Source organism: Balaenoptera physalus, assembly GCF_965194825.1.
Source record: "Balaenoptera physalus genome assembly, chromosome: 1".
Taxonomy (NCBI): Eukaryota; Metazoa; Chordata; class Mammalia; order Artiodactyla; family Balaenopteridae; genus Balaenoptera; species Balaenoptera physalus.
In genome coordinates this window covers 130553940-130571688 of record NC_138882.1, presented here as the reverse complement: position 1 = coordinate 130571688, position 17749 = coordinate 130553940, and the positions used below count along the sequence as shown (strand labels likewise).

The 17749-nt window shown below is 37.3% G+C and overlaps 1 protein-coding gene and 1 long non-coding RNA gene across 2 annotated transcripts in view; one reads left to right on the top strand and one right to left on the bottom strand.

Annotated features, from left to right (window-relative positions):
• The window catches only part of ACADM (acyl-CoA dehydrogenase medium chain), a 50255-nt gene that overhangs the window by 25353 nt on the left and 7153 nt on the right, over nt 1-17749 (top strand). The window contains exons 7-10 of the mRNA XM_082420677.1: nt 187-317; nt 2453-2561; nt 7101-7241; nt 7796-7891. Coding sequence (XP_082276803.1) covers nt 187-317; nt 2453-2561; nt 7101-7241; nt 7796-7891 — 477 coding nt within the window. The remainder of the gene's footprint in view (nt 1-186; nt 318-2452; nt 2562-7100; nt 7242-7795; nt 7892-17749) is intronic.
• Nucleotides 2692-17749, bottom strand: part of LOC309641494 — a 664930-nt gene continuing 649872 nt past the window's right edge. Inside the window, exon 2 of the long non-coding RNA XR_014252638.1 lies at nt 2692-2852. This is a non-coding gene — a long non-coding RNA (uncharacterized lncRNA). The remainder of the gene's footprint in view (nt 2853-17749) is intronic.

Here is a 17749-nt window from a genome sequence, read left to right as displayed (position 1 = left end):
TAGTTTTAAATTACATATTAAATGTTTTTACATTTGAGCAGTTTGATTCTGTAAGAACATTTTATTGTTAAGTATTTTAAAGTATTTAATACACTGACTTAAAAAATAAAATACCCTCCGGGTTCTAAATGTTCATAATTTAATAATTAACATGTAATTATTTTCTCTTGTTTCCGTATATTCAAGGCCTACTGTGTAACAGAACCTGGAGCAGGCTCTGATGTAGCTGCTATAAAGACCAAAGCAGAAAAAAAAGGAGATGAGTATATTATTAATGGTCAGAAGATGTGGATAACCAATGGAGGAAAAGCTAATTGGTATGTTATTTAAAACCTCTCTATATTGATTCTTAAATGCTTTATATTCAGAATTTCCCCCTCTCTCCTTCCTTTATTATTAAACCACCACAATTAAGACAAGTTTTATTCATGGAACTGGAGGGTCCATAAAGGATTATAAATAGTTCAGTGATTTTCACAAACTATTCTTAAGTCCTGAACTATTTCTTCAAATTGTATCAGAAGTTTAATTTGTAAAATAAAATAAAACAAAAACACCTGCTCTGGTTGAATCTGATTAGGAAAGCTAGAGTTCCCTCTACTCGGCTTACTATCCCCACTCTCCCTAGACCGTACCAGCACCTCCTTGGAACCATTCCCCTAAGACTCTGAGGAAAAAGGAAAGCCATTGGTATAGCACATTTCTCTGCTTCTGAGCAATAAGTTTAGAGAGGACAGAATTTTACTTTAATAAAATCTAAAAGGTCCAAATATATAGGTCCAAAAATAATGACATGAAGTTCAACAAAGGGTCATAAAATCCCTTGTATTACTATAAAATGTTGAAGGAAAACATTTAATAGCATTATTTGTGGAAAAAAGATGAAGAAGGGTTCTATAGGAATCAACAGTGTGATGTATCTGCCTTTAAGAAGCGAGTGTAATTTCTTGCTGAAGTAATAGAAGTATAACATCAAACAAGCAGGAAAAAAATGGTAACAGTTCTGGGCAACACTTCTTAAGACATGCATTGACAAAATGAAATAAATTCAGAAGCAAGTAAATGTCCTTCATTAGGGTGAGCACAGCAAACATGTCCTATGAAGGGTAAAGGAATTGGATTTGGTTGTGTAGGAAGAATTTAAAAATTTTTAAGTAATGTCTCATACATGGAAGAGTAGGCTTGTATGTTTGCTTCAGAAAGTCAGTTTAGAATAAATGTGAAAGTGAGAAAAATGTAGAGTATAGCTCAACATAAAGACAAGAATTTCAACAACAGTTCTATCTAGTGTGTGTTAAGTGGTCATGGGAAAAATGTATTTACTCATCACTACAAGTATATAAATAGAAACTTACAGAAGAAGGACCTTCTGGTGATTGGTATAATGAACTAAAAATGGGCTATCTTTCCTTGTCTGCAAAAATTCTGATTCAGTATATATGTGTGCTCTTCGGTGCTATTTTTTGGCAAGAAAAGCATTATTCCTGAGAGTGAGTTTACTGTTTATTTTAAATATATCAATCACTTTATGAGTGTCCAGTATTATGGAGTGCTATATCATTATCTTTAAGTAAGTTATCATAATATCAGCAAGTAATAAAAAAGTGAAGAAACGGTTAAAATGTAACAGGTTGAGGGAAATCCAGCAATGCAAGTAGAAGCTTTCACAATTTTAAGAATTAAGTACAGCGCATCATGTAGTAAGACAAAGTAGGTAATATATGAAACTAGAAAACAATTTTTACTATTTTTTAAACTATTAAGTAAAACTGTAGAGTAGATGATAGTTTATTAGTTTTAAGCATAGAAAATAAAATAGTTGTTTAAGAAATTTAAAAAAAATTCTCCTTTACCAGGCTATTTAGAACATAGGTTACATGGATATTTGGATGTTTTGCCTTTTTTCCTCATGTTTTATTTTTAAATCTTCCTGGGAAGAATTCTTCTGGAGAGAAAACCCAGGAGATATTCATAATAATTCAGCTGTAACAGAAACTCTGATTTTGCTGCATGAAGAGGACAGTAGTCAGAACATAGGGGTCACTATCTCATTTCTTTTCACAGGCAGCCCCATTTACCCATCTTTTCCAGATAACTTGTCCCTTAAATACTTAAACTAGTTTTGGGAAAGGAAAAGTGACAGTTCCAACACACACATACTTTATTTTACGTTATCTTGATACAAGGAATTTTTACTTGTCAATCAAACTACAAAAAAAAAAGTTAGATACCATATTAGTTAAGAAGTAAATGTGGGGTGAAATACTAGCTCTGCCATGTTGTAAGTATGTGACCTGGGTGAACTTTTAAACCTCTCTGATTCTTCATTTCTTCATCTATAAAATGGGGGTAATAATAATTGGGATTTTTGGGAGGATTAACTGAGATGGGAGTCACCATATGTTATCTGCTGATACCATTATCTATCATCATGTATGTATATGTGTATTAGGTATTTTTTATTGGCTCGTTCTGATCTGGATCCTAAGGCTCCTGCTAGTAAAGCCTTTACTGGATTTATTGTGGAAGCAGACACCCCAGGAGTACAGGTTGGAAGAAAGGTAAAGTGTGTATTTATCAGTGATTAAGGCCTCCAATATTATTTTAACTATAAATTTCAAAATTACTAATTTCAGTTTCCTTTATTGAAAACATTTTGGTTGTATTAAGTTGCAATAAAAATAAATCTACTTTTTTTTTTTTATTTTTTTTTATAGCTACTTTATTTATTTATTTATTTATTTTTGGCTGTGTTGGGTCTTCGGTTCGTGCGAGGGCTTTCTCTAGTTGCGGCAAGCGGGGGCCACTCTTCATCGCGGTGCGGGGACCGCTCTTCATCGCAGTGCGTGGGCCTTTCACTATCGCGGCCCCTCCCGGTGCGGGGCACAGGCTCCAGACGCGCAAGCTCAGTAGTTGTGGCTCACGGGCCCAGCTGCTCCGTGGCATGTGGAATCTTCCCAGACCAGGGCTTGAACCCGTGTTCCCTGCATTAGCAGGCAGATTCTCAACCACTGCGCCACCAGGGAAGCCCCAATAAATCTACTTTTGATATTATTGGATGAAATAGTCCTTGCTAAAGATTTTTAAGTTGAGAATAGTCATGTCAAGTAATTATTTGAAAGAGTAGCCATTCTTGGTGCCAGTCTATGGAGAATGCCAATAACAGCTGTGAGGGATAATGAAGCAGAAATCAAACTATCATTTGTATGGCCTGCCCAATAATAGAGTTTTAGATATTTGAAAACACTTTCCCATTCTTTTTCTTTGCTCACAGCAACCTTTCATGTAGGATAAGTGACATTATGCCCGTTTTATGGATTAAAACAATGTGACATAAGTTGATTACCCAAGTTCATACAACAGTAAGAGAAAAATCTGTTCCTGAGAAAGTGTAGAAATGGCAAAGAGCCTTGAATGTGGGAAGGCAAGAAAAATTTTATTTGAACAAGAAAAGGTAATTTAACATATTTGAAAAGAATAGTAACCTGGGGGACTTCCCCAGTGGCACAGTGCTTAAGAATCCACCTGCCAATGCAGGAGACATGGGTTCAATCCCTGGTCCACGAAGATCCCACGTGCCACGGAGCAACTAAGCCCGTGTGCCACAACTACTGAGCCTGTGCTCTAGAGCCCATGCACCAGAACTACTGAGCCCACGTGCTCTAGGGCCCGCGTGCCGCAACTACTGAGCCCACGTGCTGCACCTACTGAAGCCGGTGCGCCTAGAGCCCATGCTGCGCAACAAGAGAAGCCACTGCAATGAGAAGCCTATGCACCACAACGAAGAGTAGCCCCCGCTCGCTGCAACTAGAGAAAGTCTGCGTGCAGCAACGAAGACCCAACACAGCCAAAAATAAAAAATAATATATTAAAAAAAAAAAAGAAACAAAAGCATGGTAATCTGAATGTGTGGATATGATTTAGCAGTAGCATTTAAAGTAGATTAAAGAGAAAAGAGTTTAAAATTTAGTAAATCAAGAAGGAAAGAAATGAAGTCATTAAAGTAGTCCTAGTGAGAGCTAGGAAGCATGATTTAAGATTATAACTCTGAGAAAAGGAAGAGGAAATGCAGTTTTACAAATGTAAAACTCTTTTTTTTCAAAGTGAATTTGTAAAAAAGAAAACCTATTAATGACTAAATGATGTCTATATCTAAGGCAAAGGAGGGATTATGGAAGTTAATTAAGAGTTACATGGGGCTTCCCTGGTGGCGCAGTGGTTAAGAATCCGCCTGCCAATGCAGGGGACACGGGTTCGAGCCCTGGGCCGGGAAGATTCCACATGCCGTGGAGCAACTAAGCCCGTGTGCCACAACTACTGAGCCTGTGCTCTAGAGCCCGCGAGCCACAACTACTGAGCCCATGTGCCACAACTACTGAAGCACACGTGCCTAGAGCCTGTGCTCTGCAACAAGAGAAGCCACCGCAATGAGTAGTCTGCGCACCGCAACAGAGTAGCCCCCGCTCGCCACAACTAGAGAAAGCCCGCGCACAGCAACAAAGACCCAACGCAGCCAAAAATAAATAAATAAAATAAATAAATTTATTTAAAAAAAAAAAAAGAGTTACATGAATTTTCTTCCAAATGGGTAAAGATTCAGATTATCTTGTCAGATATTAGATTAAGGGTGGCATAACCTGAACTGGAAAGGCTACTTTGAGTTGACCAAGTTATGCAAACTTCTAAACCAGTCATATGTATTTGTATGTTTTATTAAAAGCCATGAGAATCTCTCTTTTGTACCAAAGCCTCTTTAAAATGGAAGCATGTTGCTAATGTATGTAAGAGGAGTACTTTCCCTTTTAGGCCGTAGAATGTTAAAAGTGGAAGATACCCTACACATTTTTTATGGTCTGTTTGCTGAACACTGAATCTGAAATCCAAGTGAAATGATTTACTCAAGGTTACATACTTAAGAGACAGAGTTGAGATCAGTGCTAACGTGTCCTAGAAACTTGCCCAGTGCAGTTTCCTACACTGTATTATTCTATACTTTCTTTTAAGATAGATATTAAAGATAGACTGCACTTTACAAATAAAACTATAATGAGATTATTGTGTATAACAAAATAGAAGTACTAAGAATTGTTGTGCTTCTTCCAAGCAATTGATTTGTTTTTATTTATGTTTTATTCATGTTTCCTTTTTAGGGATGGTTGCTAGAAAACTCAGGGCCAAATTTATGGCCGTCTCTAGAAAACATAAAGGTCCTGACAGATTACATTTTATTACATAGTAAACCGACTTCTGATTTTATCTTGATATGTCTAGTCTCACTTTCCTTTTTCCCATTTTCTCACTTTAAAACAAATCTCTAATTCAATAAATATTTATTATTGAGTTCATACTGTATGCTAGGCATTATTCAAGGTATTGAGGATGCTGTATGGATCAAAACAGAAAAAATTAGATCCTGCCCTTGAGGATCTAATTTTTTAGTGAGAGAGATAGATAGTTATATTGTATATATTTAAATCTCCTTAAGTCTTTTTTGAAATTATCAGAATTTTACAAATTTGTGAAATCCGATGTTTTTCAAAATGTTTTGTGTTTTAGAAATTATATGGCTTGAGATGAGTCCAGGAAGCATTTTGGTTTTAAATGTTCTGGTGTTTGGGATGAGTCTGGGAAACAGGATACAGTAAAACTGTTTTCGTAAACAGTGTTTTCTCATTATGTCTGAGTGAGGGTCTAACGTATTAGAGTTTATCAATTTATAAAGACAAAGAGATGTTGTTTTTTTCTCAAACTATATATTACTGTCACTATTTTTTCAAGCCTGGAAGCAGATTATTAATATTAAATCAAGTAAATTAAAGAATTTGTTTACAGCTCTATGTTCCCATTGCCCCTGCTTCTCACACTGCTTATTAAAAATGAGATTAAATTGTTAAGATGGGTCACAATATCTGCAACTTCCTCTCAAATAATTCAGCAAATAATGCTAATAGTTATACACACCCACAAAACACAGAAATAAAGGAAATGTGCCAAAATTGGCAAATCTAGGTAAAGATGAGGTATTCATTTTACTACTCTTGCAATTCTTCTGTTGGTTTGAAAAATTTTTAAATGAAATGTTGAGGGGATATAGCTACCTTGGCAATTTCTTTTTTCATATATATATATTTTATTGAAGTGTAGTTGATTTATAATGTGTTAATTTCTGCTGTACAGAAAGGTGATTCAGTTATACATATATATATTCTTTTTCATATTCTTTTCTATTATGTTTTATCACAGGATATTGAATATAGTTCCCTGTGCTATACAGTAGGACCTTGTTGTTTATCCATCATATACATATATATGAGTTTGCATCTGCTAATCCCAAACTCCCAATCCTTCCCTCCCCCACCTCCACCCCCTCCTTGGCAACCACAAGTTTGTTCTCTATGTCTGTGAATCTGTTTCTGTTTCATAGATATGTTCATTTGTCATATATTTTAGATTCCACATATAAGTGATATCATATTGTATTTGCCTTTCTGTTTCTGACTTACTTCACTTAGAATGATAATCTCTAGGTCCATCCATGTTACTGAAAATGGCATTATTTCATTCTTTTTTATGGCTGAGTAATATTCCTGTGTGTGTGTGTATAAAACACACACACACACACACACACACACACACACACACACATCTTTATCCATTCATCTGTCAATGGACATTTAGGTTGTTTCCATGTCTTGGCTATTGTGAATAGTGCTGCTATTTACATAGGGGTACATGTATCTTTTCGAATTATAGTTTTGTCTGGGTATATGCCCAGGAGTGGAATTGCTGGATCATATGGTAACCCTGTTTTTTGTTTTTTGAGGAACCTCCATACTGTTTTCTGTAGTGGCTGCACCAATTTACATTCCCACCAACACCTCGTCTCCGATTCATTGGCCTGTCATGCGGCGAGCAGAGCGAGCTTGGACTCAGTAACAACTGTAGTCCAATAAAGCTATCTTTACAAAACGGGCATTGCAGGCCATAGTTTGTCCACCTCTGTTTAAGACAATTGCAGAAAAGTCATAAAACAGTGGTTAAGGCAAGAATACATGCTAGCTCAAAAAATGTTCCTTAATATATATTGTTTTCCTTATTAGGAATTAAATATGGGCCAGCGATGTTCAGATACAAGAGGAATTGTCTTTGAAGATGTGAGAGTACCTAAGGAAAATGTTTTAATTGGTGAGGGAGCTGGTTTCAAAATTGCAATGGGAGCTTTTGATAAAACCAGACCTCTAGTAAGTAATATGACTTAATAACCTTTATAGGATTTTTCATTTATTACATTGAGTAGTTTTATTTTAACACTGTATTCTTGGTCTGTATTTCTTTTTTAATATCTGCTTCTTTTATAAGGATGGAGGGATATTGTTTTTTGTTTGTTTTAGAATTCTTCAACACTCTTGCTGTTACAGAAGTTATTTTAGTAAATACAAAATTAGTATAGTTGTTCGATTTACAAAGAAGCATTTCACACTTAATCATTCCTGCTGATGTGTACTTATTCCTCTTCCCTCACTCATTAGGAGTATTCCCCCTGAGAAGCTTTCCCTTGTTAAACAGAAAGAATGACTTGTCTCTAGGCTATGATCCTGTGCCTTACAAATGCCTTCCATTAACCTTTAATTCATAAATAATATAAATTTAAATGCTTGTTATCTCCCCCACCCTTTATTGCCTTAAGGTATAGGTCAGCTTCTCTTTGTATAATCCTTAACTTAGATTTTAGGCAAATAGCCATTATACGTGTGTTTTAAAGACACTTTTGTTTTGTAAAATGTTAAAATACTAGGTAGCAGCTGGTGCTGTGGGACTAGCACAAAGAGCTTTGGATGAAGCTACCAAGTATGCCCTGGAGAGGAAAACTTTTGGAAAGCTGCTTGTAGAGGTAATTTTAATACTGTACTTGCTTTGTTCAAATGTAAAGACATTCATTTTCATCTAAATATTTGAAAATTATCTTTTAAGTACAAAATAATTTAGTTCTGCTTTGGTAGCAAGAAGATAATGTGAACTGTCAGGGTGGGTTTTAATTAATTAATTAATTAATTAATTAATTTAAAATATTTATTTATTTGGTTGCGCTGGGTCTTCATTGTGGCAGGTGGGCTCCTTAGTTGCGGCAGGTGGGCTCCTTAGTTGTGGCATGCGGACTCTTAGTTGCGGCATGCATGTGGGATCTAGTTCCCAGACCAGGGATCCAACCCAGGCCCCCTGTATTGGGAGCGTGGAGTCTTAACCACTGTGCTACCAGGGAAGTCCCCAGGGTGGGTTTTAAGAATAGATTTTCTTTAGACTCTGCTACTAGCTATTGTCCACTTTGGGGATTCTGTTAATTAAGAAGAAAAAGAACAGCTAATATTTGAGTGCCTGTGGTGTACCTGACACTGTGCTACACATTTTAAATATATTATGTATTTCCCCCATTACACTCTTGCTTTGGTAGTACTATAATTTCCATTAAAGATCAGGAAACTGCAACTCAGAGAGAATAAATAATTTGTCCATGGACACACAATTTAGAAGTCATAGGTCCAGGATTCCATTTCATGCTCTTAATTCATATTACTTCTCATGTCTTCTTGAGTATCAAATAATTTTAGTACTATTATTTTTTTATTATTATTTTGTTTTGGCTGTACCACATGGCCTACAGGATCTTAGTTCCCCAACCAGGGATTGAACCTGGGCCCTTGGGGCAGTGAAAGCTCAGAGTCCTAACCACTGGACCATCAGGGAATTCCCAGGAAATTTTTACTCTTATCTTTTCAAGTGTTGATGCTCCCCCATTGTCTATATTCTCTCCTGTAACTCCTTCTGTTAACTATAGGTTGTACGGTGAACACTCCCTATTTCTACCTCTGTTTGTCAGTGGTTCTCAAACTATCTGTGCTGAAAGATTGTTTTTAATTTCCAATCAATTGTGAACCATTATTCTTGTAAAATATAAGAATGTCACAATAATATCAAATTATTGCAAATGCTTACTCTCACTTTCTGTATCACAAACTAGTCCAGTAACAATCTGTGGACTGGCAGTGCTCCACAGATCAAACTTGGATTAGTACTGCTCTGTATCTCTTAACCTCAATTTCGTGATTTATCTTTGCTGTATTCTAGATAATTTTCTCAGATTTGCTTTTCAGTTTTTTTTACCCTTTGTCTAATCTGCTACTTAATCCATTTAATGACTTTTTTCATTTCTAGAATTTATGTTTGGTTCTTTTTCATCTCCACCCTTTCTTTTATGGTAGCCTGGTTTTTTAACATAGTTTCTCATTCTCCTTTTATCTCCTTAATTATATAATACTTAAGTTATAGTCACTTTCTGATTTTTTTTTCTGTTATCTCAAGTTATTAGGGTGATTTTTTTTGGTCTGTTGTATGTGCTCTCTCTGTCATGACCAGTTATTTCCTCTCTTAAATTTTGCTTGTAAGTTTACCTGCAGCAGGTATTATTTTCCTTCAGTGCATTGTGGAAGCATCCAGGGGATTGGATTTTGTACTTTTATCAGGTAGTCCAGAGGTTTCAGCATTCTAAGAGCTGTTTTTAAATCAAGTATTTCTTTGTGTTTGTGGCCAAAAAGAGACTCTACATTAGCTCATTTATGTTGCCAGAACTATATGTATACAGATTAGTGGAATGTATATTTATTACTAAATATTAGTTTAGTTTAATTGTAAACAGATAACATAATTTCCAGGTCCTTCCCACCAAGTATCTGATGATAACTCTTCTGGCTATTTTCAACTCAATATGGAATCTTTTATGTTTCACTTCTTACAGACTCTGAAGTTGATTTTTTTCCTCATGGCTCTTACTGTTAAGTGTAGAAAAGTCTTTGTTTTTGCTTACTACTTTTCTAGGCTAAACAAAGGTAATACTAAAGGGCTGATTTATATATAGCTTTGGTCTGTTATTTCCAAAAAGAAACAATAGATTTTTTTTGGTTTTGTTTTAAGAGACATTATAGAGTGTAGTACTCTAATCACAGCTCTCCTATTCACTACCATGTTTATTATTGTTGTTATTATCACTTCTCTCTTTAAGAGAACACTATGTCACTACTTATCCTCACAGTGCTTAACTTGATGTGGCTAAAGAAAGCTGCCAAAAACAGATAATCATACTTTTTTTTAACTAATGGGTAAAACTAGGAACATTGATAACAAATTACTGGATGGTAGAATCTCTTAATGGCAATAACTGCCTACTCCTCCTTTGTCTAGTCAAAACCCTCCATCCAGGTGAAGTTGGAGTGGTTTGGGATGCTATGAAAAAATCTGTTGAGAATAACTCCCATTTTTATTGATTATTATTGCTAGTTAGCAATAACTTTTCTTGAGGGGAAAATGGATGAGGGGAAATGTTATTTGGGACTTAAGACTGAAATAAGATATACTCAGAAAGAAATATATCTCCCTGTTACTTAACCATTTTATGCTCAAAATTCTTTCATATCTTCTCATCACACTCAGATTAAAATCCAGAGTCCTTAAAATGGTCTTCTGTCAGCCACAGTGACCTTTTGTTGTTGTTTTTAACTTTACTCTTCCCCCTAGATATCCACTTGCTCATTCATTTCACTAAAGAGTGTACCCTTGATTACCCTGTGTAAAATAACACCTCCAACATTCTATATAGTAGTCCCACTTTTTTTCTTCGTAGCTCTTAGCACTGCCCAACATTATACCATGTACGTGTTTGTTTATTGTCTTTCTTTACTGCCTCACTAGAATGTAATATCCATACAAGTAGTAAATTTCTGTTTTGGAAACCTTTATACTTCTAGCACTTATGATATGTTTTGCAGTGTGAACTTCTCAACAAATAGTAGTAATTGAACTACTACTATATTAAAATATTAATAAATAGCTGCTTTCTTTGTTCTAGGCACTATACTAAGTGTTCTACATGTATTAATTCATTTAATCCACACAATACTATAGAGTAAGTACCGGTAGTCTCATTTATTGTATGTAAGAACATCAGTAAATGATGAAATCAAGATTTGAATCCAGGGAGGACCTTCAAGATGGTGGAGGAGTGAGACGTGGAGATTGCCTTCCTCCCCACAAATACATCAGAAATACATCTACATGTGGAACAACTCCTACAGAACACCTCCTGAACGCTTGCAGAAGATCTCAGACTTCCCAAAAGGCAAGAACCCCCCCACATACCTGGGTGGGGCAAAAGAAAAAAGAAAAAACAGAGACAAAAGAATAGGGATGGGACCTGCACCTCTGGGAGGGAGCTGTGAAGGAGGAAAGGTTTCCATACACTAGGAAGCCCCATCACTAGCGGAGACGGGGGTGGTGGTGGGGGAAGCTTTGGAGCCATGGAGGAGAGCACAGCAATAGGAGTGCAGAGGACAAAGCAGAGAGATTCCCGCACAGAGGATCGGTGCCAACCAGCACCCACCAGCCTGAGAGGCTTGTCTGCTCACCCGCCGGGATGGGTGTGGGCTGGGAGCTGAGGCTCTGGCTTCGGAGGTCAGATCCCAGGGAGAGGACTGGGGTTGGCTGCATGAACACAGCCTGAAGGGGGCTAGTGCGCCACAGCTAGCCGGGAGGGAGTCTGGGAAAAAGTCTGGACCTGCCTAAGAGGCAAGAGACCATTGTTTCGGGGTGCGCGAGGAAAGGGGATTCAGAGCACTGCCTAAACGAGCTCCAGAGACAGGCGCGAGCCGTGGCTATCAGTGCAGACACCAAGACGGGCATGAAACGCTAAGGCTGCTGCTGCAGCCACCAAGAACCCTGTGTGCAAGCACAGGTTACTATCCACACCTCCCCTCCCGGGAGCCTGTGCAGCCAGCCACTGCCAGGGTCTCGTGATCCAGGGACAACTTCCCCGGGAGAACACACGGCACGCCTCATGCTGTTGCAATGTCATGCCAGCCTCTGCCGACGCAGGCTCGCCCCTCATTCCGTACCCCTCCCTCCCCCCAGCCTGAGTGAGACAGAGCCCCCCTAATCAGCTGCTACTTTAACCCCCTCCTGTCTGAGCGAAGAACAGACGCTCTCAGGTGACCTACACACAGAGGCGGGGCCAAATCCAAAGCTGAACCCCAGGAGCTGTGTGAACAAAAAAGAGAAAGGGAAATCTCTCCCAGCAGCCTCTGGAGCAGCGGATTAAACCTCAACAATCAACTTGATGTACCCTGCATCTGTGGAATACCTGAATAGACAATGAATCATCCCAAATTGAGGCGGTAGACTTTGGGAGCAATGATATATATTTTTTTACTTTTTCTCTTTTTGTGAGTGTGTATGTGTATGCTTCTGTGTGTGATTTTGTCTGTATGGCTTTGCTTTTACCATTTGTTCTAGGGTTCTCTCGCTCCATATTTTTTTTTTTTTTTTAGTATAGTTTTTAGCGCTTGTTATCATTAGTGGATTTGTTTTTTTGGTTTGGTTGCTCTCTTTCTTTTTTTTAAATTACTTTTTAATTTTATTTTTAATAAATTTTTTAGTTTTTTATTCTAATAACTTTATTTTGTTTTATTTTATTTTATTTTTTCTTTCTTTCTTTTTTTCTCCTTTTCTTCTGAGCCATGTGGCTGACAGGGTCTTGGTGCTCTGGCCAGGTGTCAGGCCTGTGCCTCTGAGGTGGGAGAGCCGAGATCAGGACATTGGTCCACCAGAGACCTCTCAGCTCCATGTAATATTAAATGGCGAAAGCTCTCACAGAGATGTCTGTCTCAATGCTAAGACCTAGCTCCACTCAATGACCAGCAAGCTGCAGTGCTGGACACCCTATGCCAAACAACTAACAAGACAGGAACACAACCCCACCCATTAGCAAAGAGGCTGCCTAAAATCATAAGGTCACAGACACCCCAAAACGCACTACCAGATGCGGTCCTGCCCACCAGAAAGACAAGGTCCAGCCTCATCTTCCAGAACACAGGCACCAGTCCCCTCCACCAGGAAGCCTACACAACCCACTGAACCAGACTTAGCCACTGGGGGCAGACACCACAAACAACAGGAACTATGAACCTGCAGCCTGGGAAAAGGAGACCCCAAACAGTAGCAATTCTCATATCAGACAAAATAGACTTTAAAATAAAGACTATTACAAGAGACAAAGACACTACATAATGATCAAGGGATCAATCCAAGAAGAAGATATAACAATTGTAAATATTTATGCACCCAACATAGAAGCATCTCAGTACATAAGGCAAATGCTAACAGCCATAAAAGGGGAAATTGCCAGTAACACAGTAATAGTAGGGGACTTGAACACGCCACTTTCACCAATGGACAGATCATCCAAAATGAAAGTAAATAAGAAAACACAAGCTTTAAATGATACATTTAACAAGATGAACTTAATTGATATTTATAAGACATTCCATCCAAAAACAACAGTATACACTTTCTTCTCACATGCTCATGGAACATTCTCCAGGATAGATCATATCTTGGATGACAAATCAAGCCTTGGTAAATTTAAGAAAATTGAAATCATATCAGGTATCTTTTCCTACCACAACGCTATGAGACTAGATATCAATCATGGGAGAAAATTTGTAAAAAATACAAATACATGGAGGCTAAACAATACACTACCTAATAATAACCAAGAAATCACTGAAGAAATCAAAGAGGAAATCAAAAAATACCTAGAAACAAATGACAATGAAAACATGACGACCCAAAACCTATGGGAAGCAGCAAAAGCAGTTCTAAGAGGGAACTTTGTAGCAATACACTCCTACCTCAAGAAACAAGAAACATCTCAAATAAACAGCATAACCTTACACCTAAAGCAATTAGAGAAAGAAGAACAAAAAACCCCAAAGTTAGCAGAAGGAAAGATATCATAAAGATCAGATCAGAAATAAATGAAAAACAAATGAAGGAAACAATAGCAAAGATCAATAAAACTAAAAGCTGGTTCTTGGAGAAGATAAACAAAATTGATAAGCCATTAGCCAGACTCATGAAGAAAATAAGGGGGAAGACTCAGTAGAATTAGAAATGAGAAAGGAGAAGTAACAACACTGTAGAAATACAAAGGATCATGGGAGATTACTACAAGCAAGTGTATGCCAATAAAATGGACAACCTGGAAGAAATGGACACATTCTTAGAAAAGCACAACCTTCCGAGACTGAACCAGGAAGAAATAGAAAATATAAACAGACCAGTCACAAGCACTAAAATTGAAACTGTGATTAAAAACCTTCCAACAACCAAAGCCCAGGGCCAGATGGATTCACAGGCAAGTTGTGTCAAACATTTAGAGAAGAGCTAACACCTATCCTTCTCAAACTCTTCCAAAATATAGCAGAGGGAGGAACACTCCCAAACTCATTCTACAAGGCCATCATCACCCTGATACCAAAACCAGACAAAGATGTCACAAAGAAAGAAAACTAATGGCCAATATCACCCATGAACATAGGTGCAAAAATTCTCAACAAAATACTAGCAAACAGAATCCAACAGCAAATTAAAAGGATCATACAGCATGATCAAGTGTGGCTTATCCCAGGAATGCAAGGATTCTTTAATATGTGCAAATCAATCAATGTGATATACCATATTAACAGACTGAAGGATAAAAACCATATGATCCTCTCAATAGATGCAGAAAAAGCTTTTGACAAATTTCAACACCCATTTATGTTAAAAACCCTCCAGAAAGTAGGCATAGAGGGAACTTACCTCAACATAATAAAGGCTATATATGACAAACCCACCGCCAACATCGTTCTCAATGGTGAAAAACAAACCATTTCCACTAAGATCAGGAACAAGACAAGGTTGCCGACTCTCACTGCTATTATTCAACATAGTTTTGGAAGTTTTAGCCACAGCAATCAGAGAAGAAAAAGAAATGAAAGGAATCCAAATCCAAAAAGAAAAAGTAAAGCTGTCACTGTTTGCAGATGACATGATACTATACATAGAGAATCCTGAAGATGCTACCAGAAAACTACTAGAGCTAATCAATGAATTTGGTAAAGTACCAGGATACAAAATTAATGCACAGAAATCTCTTGAATTCCTATACACTAATGATGCAAAATCTGAAAGAGAAATTAAGGAATAACTCCCATTTACCATTGCAACAAAAAGAATAACATACCTAGGAATAAACCTACCTAAGGAGACAAAAGACCTGTATGCAGAAAACTATAAGACACTGATGAAAGAAATTAAAGATGATACAAATAGATGGAGAGATATACCATGTTCTTGGATTGGACGAATCAACATTGTGAAAATGACTATACTACCCAAAGCAATCTACAGATTCAATGCAATCCCTATCAAACTACCAATGGCATTCTTCACAGAACTAGAACAAAAAATTTCACCATTTGTATGGAAACACAGAAGACCCCGAATAGCCAACGCAATCTTGAGAAAGAAAAACGAAGCTGGACGAATCAGGCTCCCTGACTTCAGACTCTACTACAAAGCTATAGTAATCAAGACACTATGGTACTGGCACAAAAATGGAAATATAGATCAGTGGAACAGGATAGAATGCCCAGAGATAAACCCACGCACATGTGGTCACATTATCTTTGACCAAGGAGGCAAGAATATACAATGGAGAAAAGACAACCTCTTCAATACGTGGTGCTGGGAAAACTGGACAGCTACATGTAAAAGAATGAAATTAGAACACTCCCTAACACCATACACAAAAATAAACTCAAAATGGATTAAAGATCTAAATGTAAATCCAGACACTATAAAACTCTTAGAGGAAAAACATAGGCAGAACACTCTGTGACATACATCACAGCAAGATCCTTTTAGACCCACCTCCTAGAGAAATGGAAATAAAAACAAAAATACACAAATGGGACCTAATGGAACTTAAATGCGTTTGCACAGCAAAGGAAACCATAAACAAGATGAAAAGACAACCCTCAGAATGGGAGAAAATATTTGCAAATGAAGCAACTGACAAAGAATTAATCTCCAAAATATACAAGCAGCTCATGCAGCTCAATATCAAAAAAGTAAACAACCCAATCCATAAATGGGCAGAAGACCTAAATAGACATTTCTCCAAAGAAAATATACAGATTGCCAACAAACACATGAAAGGATGCTCAACATCACTAATCATTAGAGAAATGCAAATCAAAACTACAATGAGGTTTCACCTCACACCGGTCAGAATGGCCATCATCAAAAAATCTACAAACAATAAATGCTGGAGAGGGTTTGGAGAAAAGGGAACCCTCTTGCACTGTTGGTGGGAATGTAAATTGATACAGCCACTATGGAGAATAGTATGGAGGTTCCTTAAAAAACTAAAAATAGAACTACCATACAACCCAGCAATGCCACTACTGGGCATATACCCTGAGAAAACCATAATTCAAAAAGAGTCATGTACCACAATGTTCATTGCAGCTTTATGTACAATAGCCAGGACATGGAAGCAACCTAAGTGTCCATCGACAGACGAATGGATAAAGAAGATGTGGCACATATATTCAATGGAATATTACTCAGCCATAAAAAGAAACGAAATTGAGTTTTTTGTAGTGAGGTGGATGAACCTAGAGTCTGTCATACAGAATGAAGTAAGTCAGAAAGAGAAAAACAAATACTGTATGCTAACACATATATATGGAATCTTAAAAAAAAAAAGGTTCTGAAGAAACTAGGGGCAGGTAAGGAATAAAGACGCAGGTGTAGAGAATGGACTTGAGGACACGGGGTGGGAGGAAGGGTAAGCTGGGAGGAAGTGAGAGAGTGGCATGGACTAATATATACTACCAAATGTAAAATAGATAGCTAGTGGGAAGCAGCTGCATAGCACAGGGAGATCAGCTTGGTGCTTTGTGACCACCTAGAGGGGTGGTGAGGGAGGAGGGAGATACAAGAGTCAGGAGATATGGGGACATATGTATATGTATAGCTAATTCTCTTTCTTATAAAGCAGAAACTAACACACCATTGTGAGGCAATTATATTCCAATAAAGATGTTTAAAAAAAGAAAAAAAGAAAAAAAAGATTTGAACCCAAGTAGTCACTTATTAAAGAGTCTGTCCTCTTTGCACACTCTACATGTGCTATTTCCAGATATAAAAGAAGTTTGATATAGCCTCTGCCCTCAGGAGCCTTTACCTTTGGAGATAAGATACATATCAGAAAACAAATATTAAGAAATAATATAGAGCAATATAACATTAAGTCCCAAAATGAATGCTACAGACAGGGTTACAGAACCAAAAGGAGAGAGGCTGTCTTGGGCTAGATGCATTACAGGGAATCTGAGCTGAATTTAGAACAGAGTTTCTCAAAGCACGGGCTGAAATGCAACTGAATGAGACTCTGGGAGTATTAATTAAAAACATTAACTGGGTTTAACTAGAACCCAGTTAACTGGGTTAACTAGATTTTTAAATCAAAATCTTTCATGAGAAGCATGGGCATGTTATACCAGGTTGCCGTGGCTATAGTGAAATGAGTGATTCTGCATAATGCCAATGGGAATATAAATTGGTGTAACTTTTATGAACCACATTTTGGCAATATATATCTAAAGTACCTACCTTTGGGCCCACATTGCAATGGTTATCCTACAGCTATATTTCATATAATATTTATCTTTCAGATATACTCCCATTATGTGCCACATGACATATTTATAGGTTGTTTATTTCAGCATTGTGTGGAAACAGCCTAATACTAGAAACAGCCAAAATTTTGATCATCCATACAGTGGAGTACCCTGCAGCTGTAAAAAATAATAAA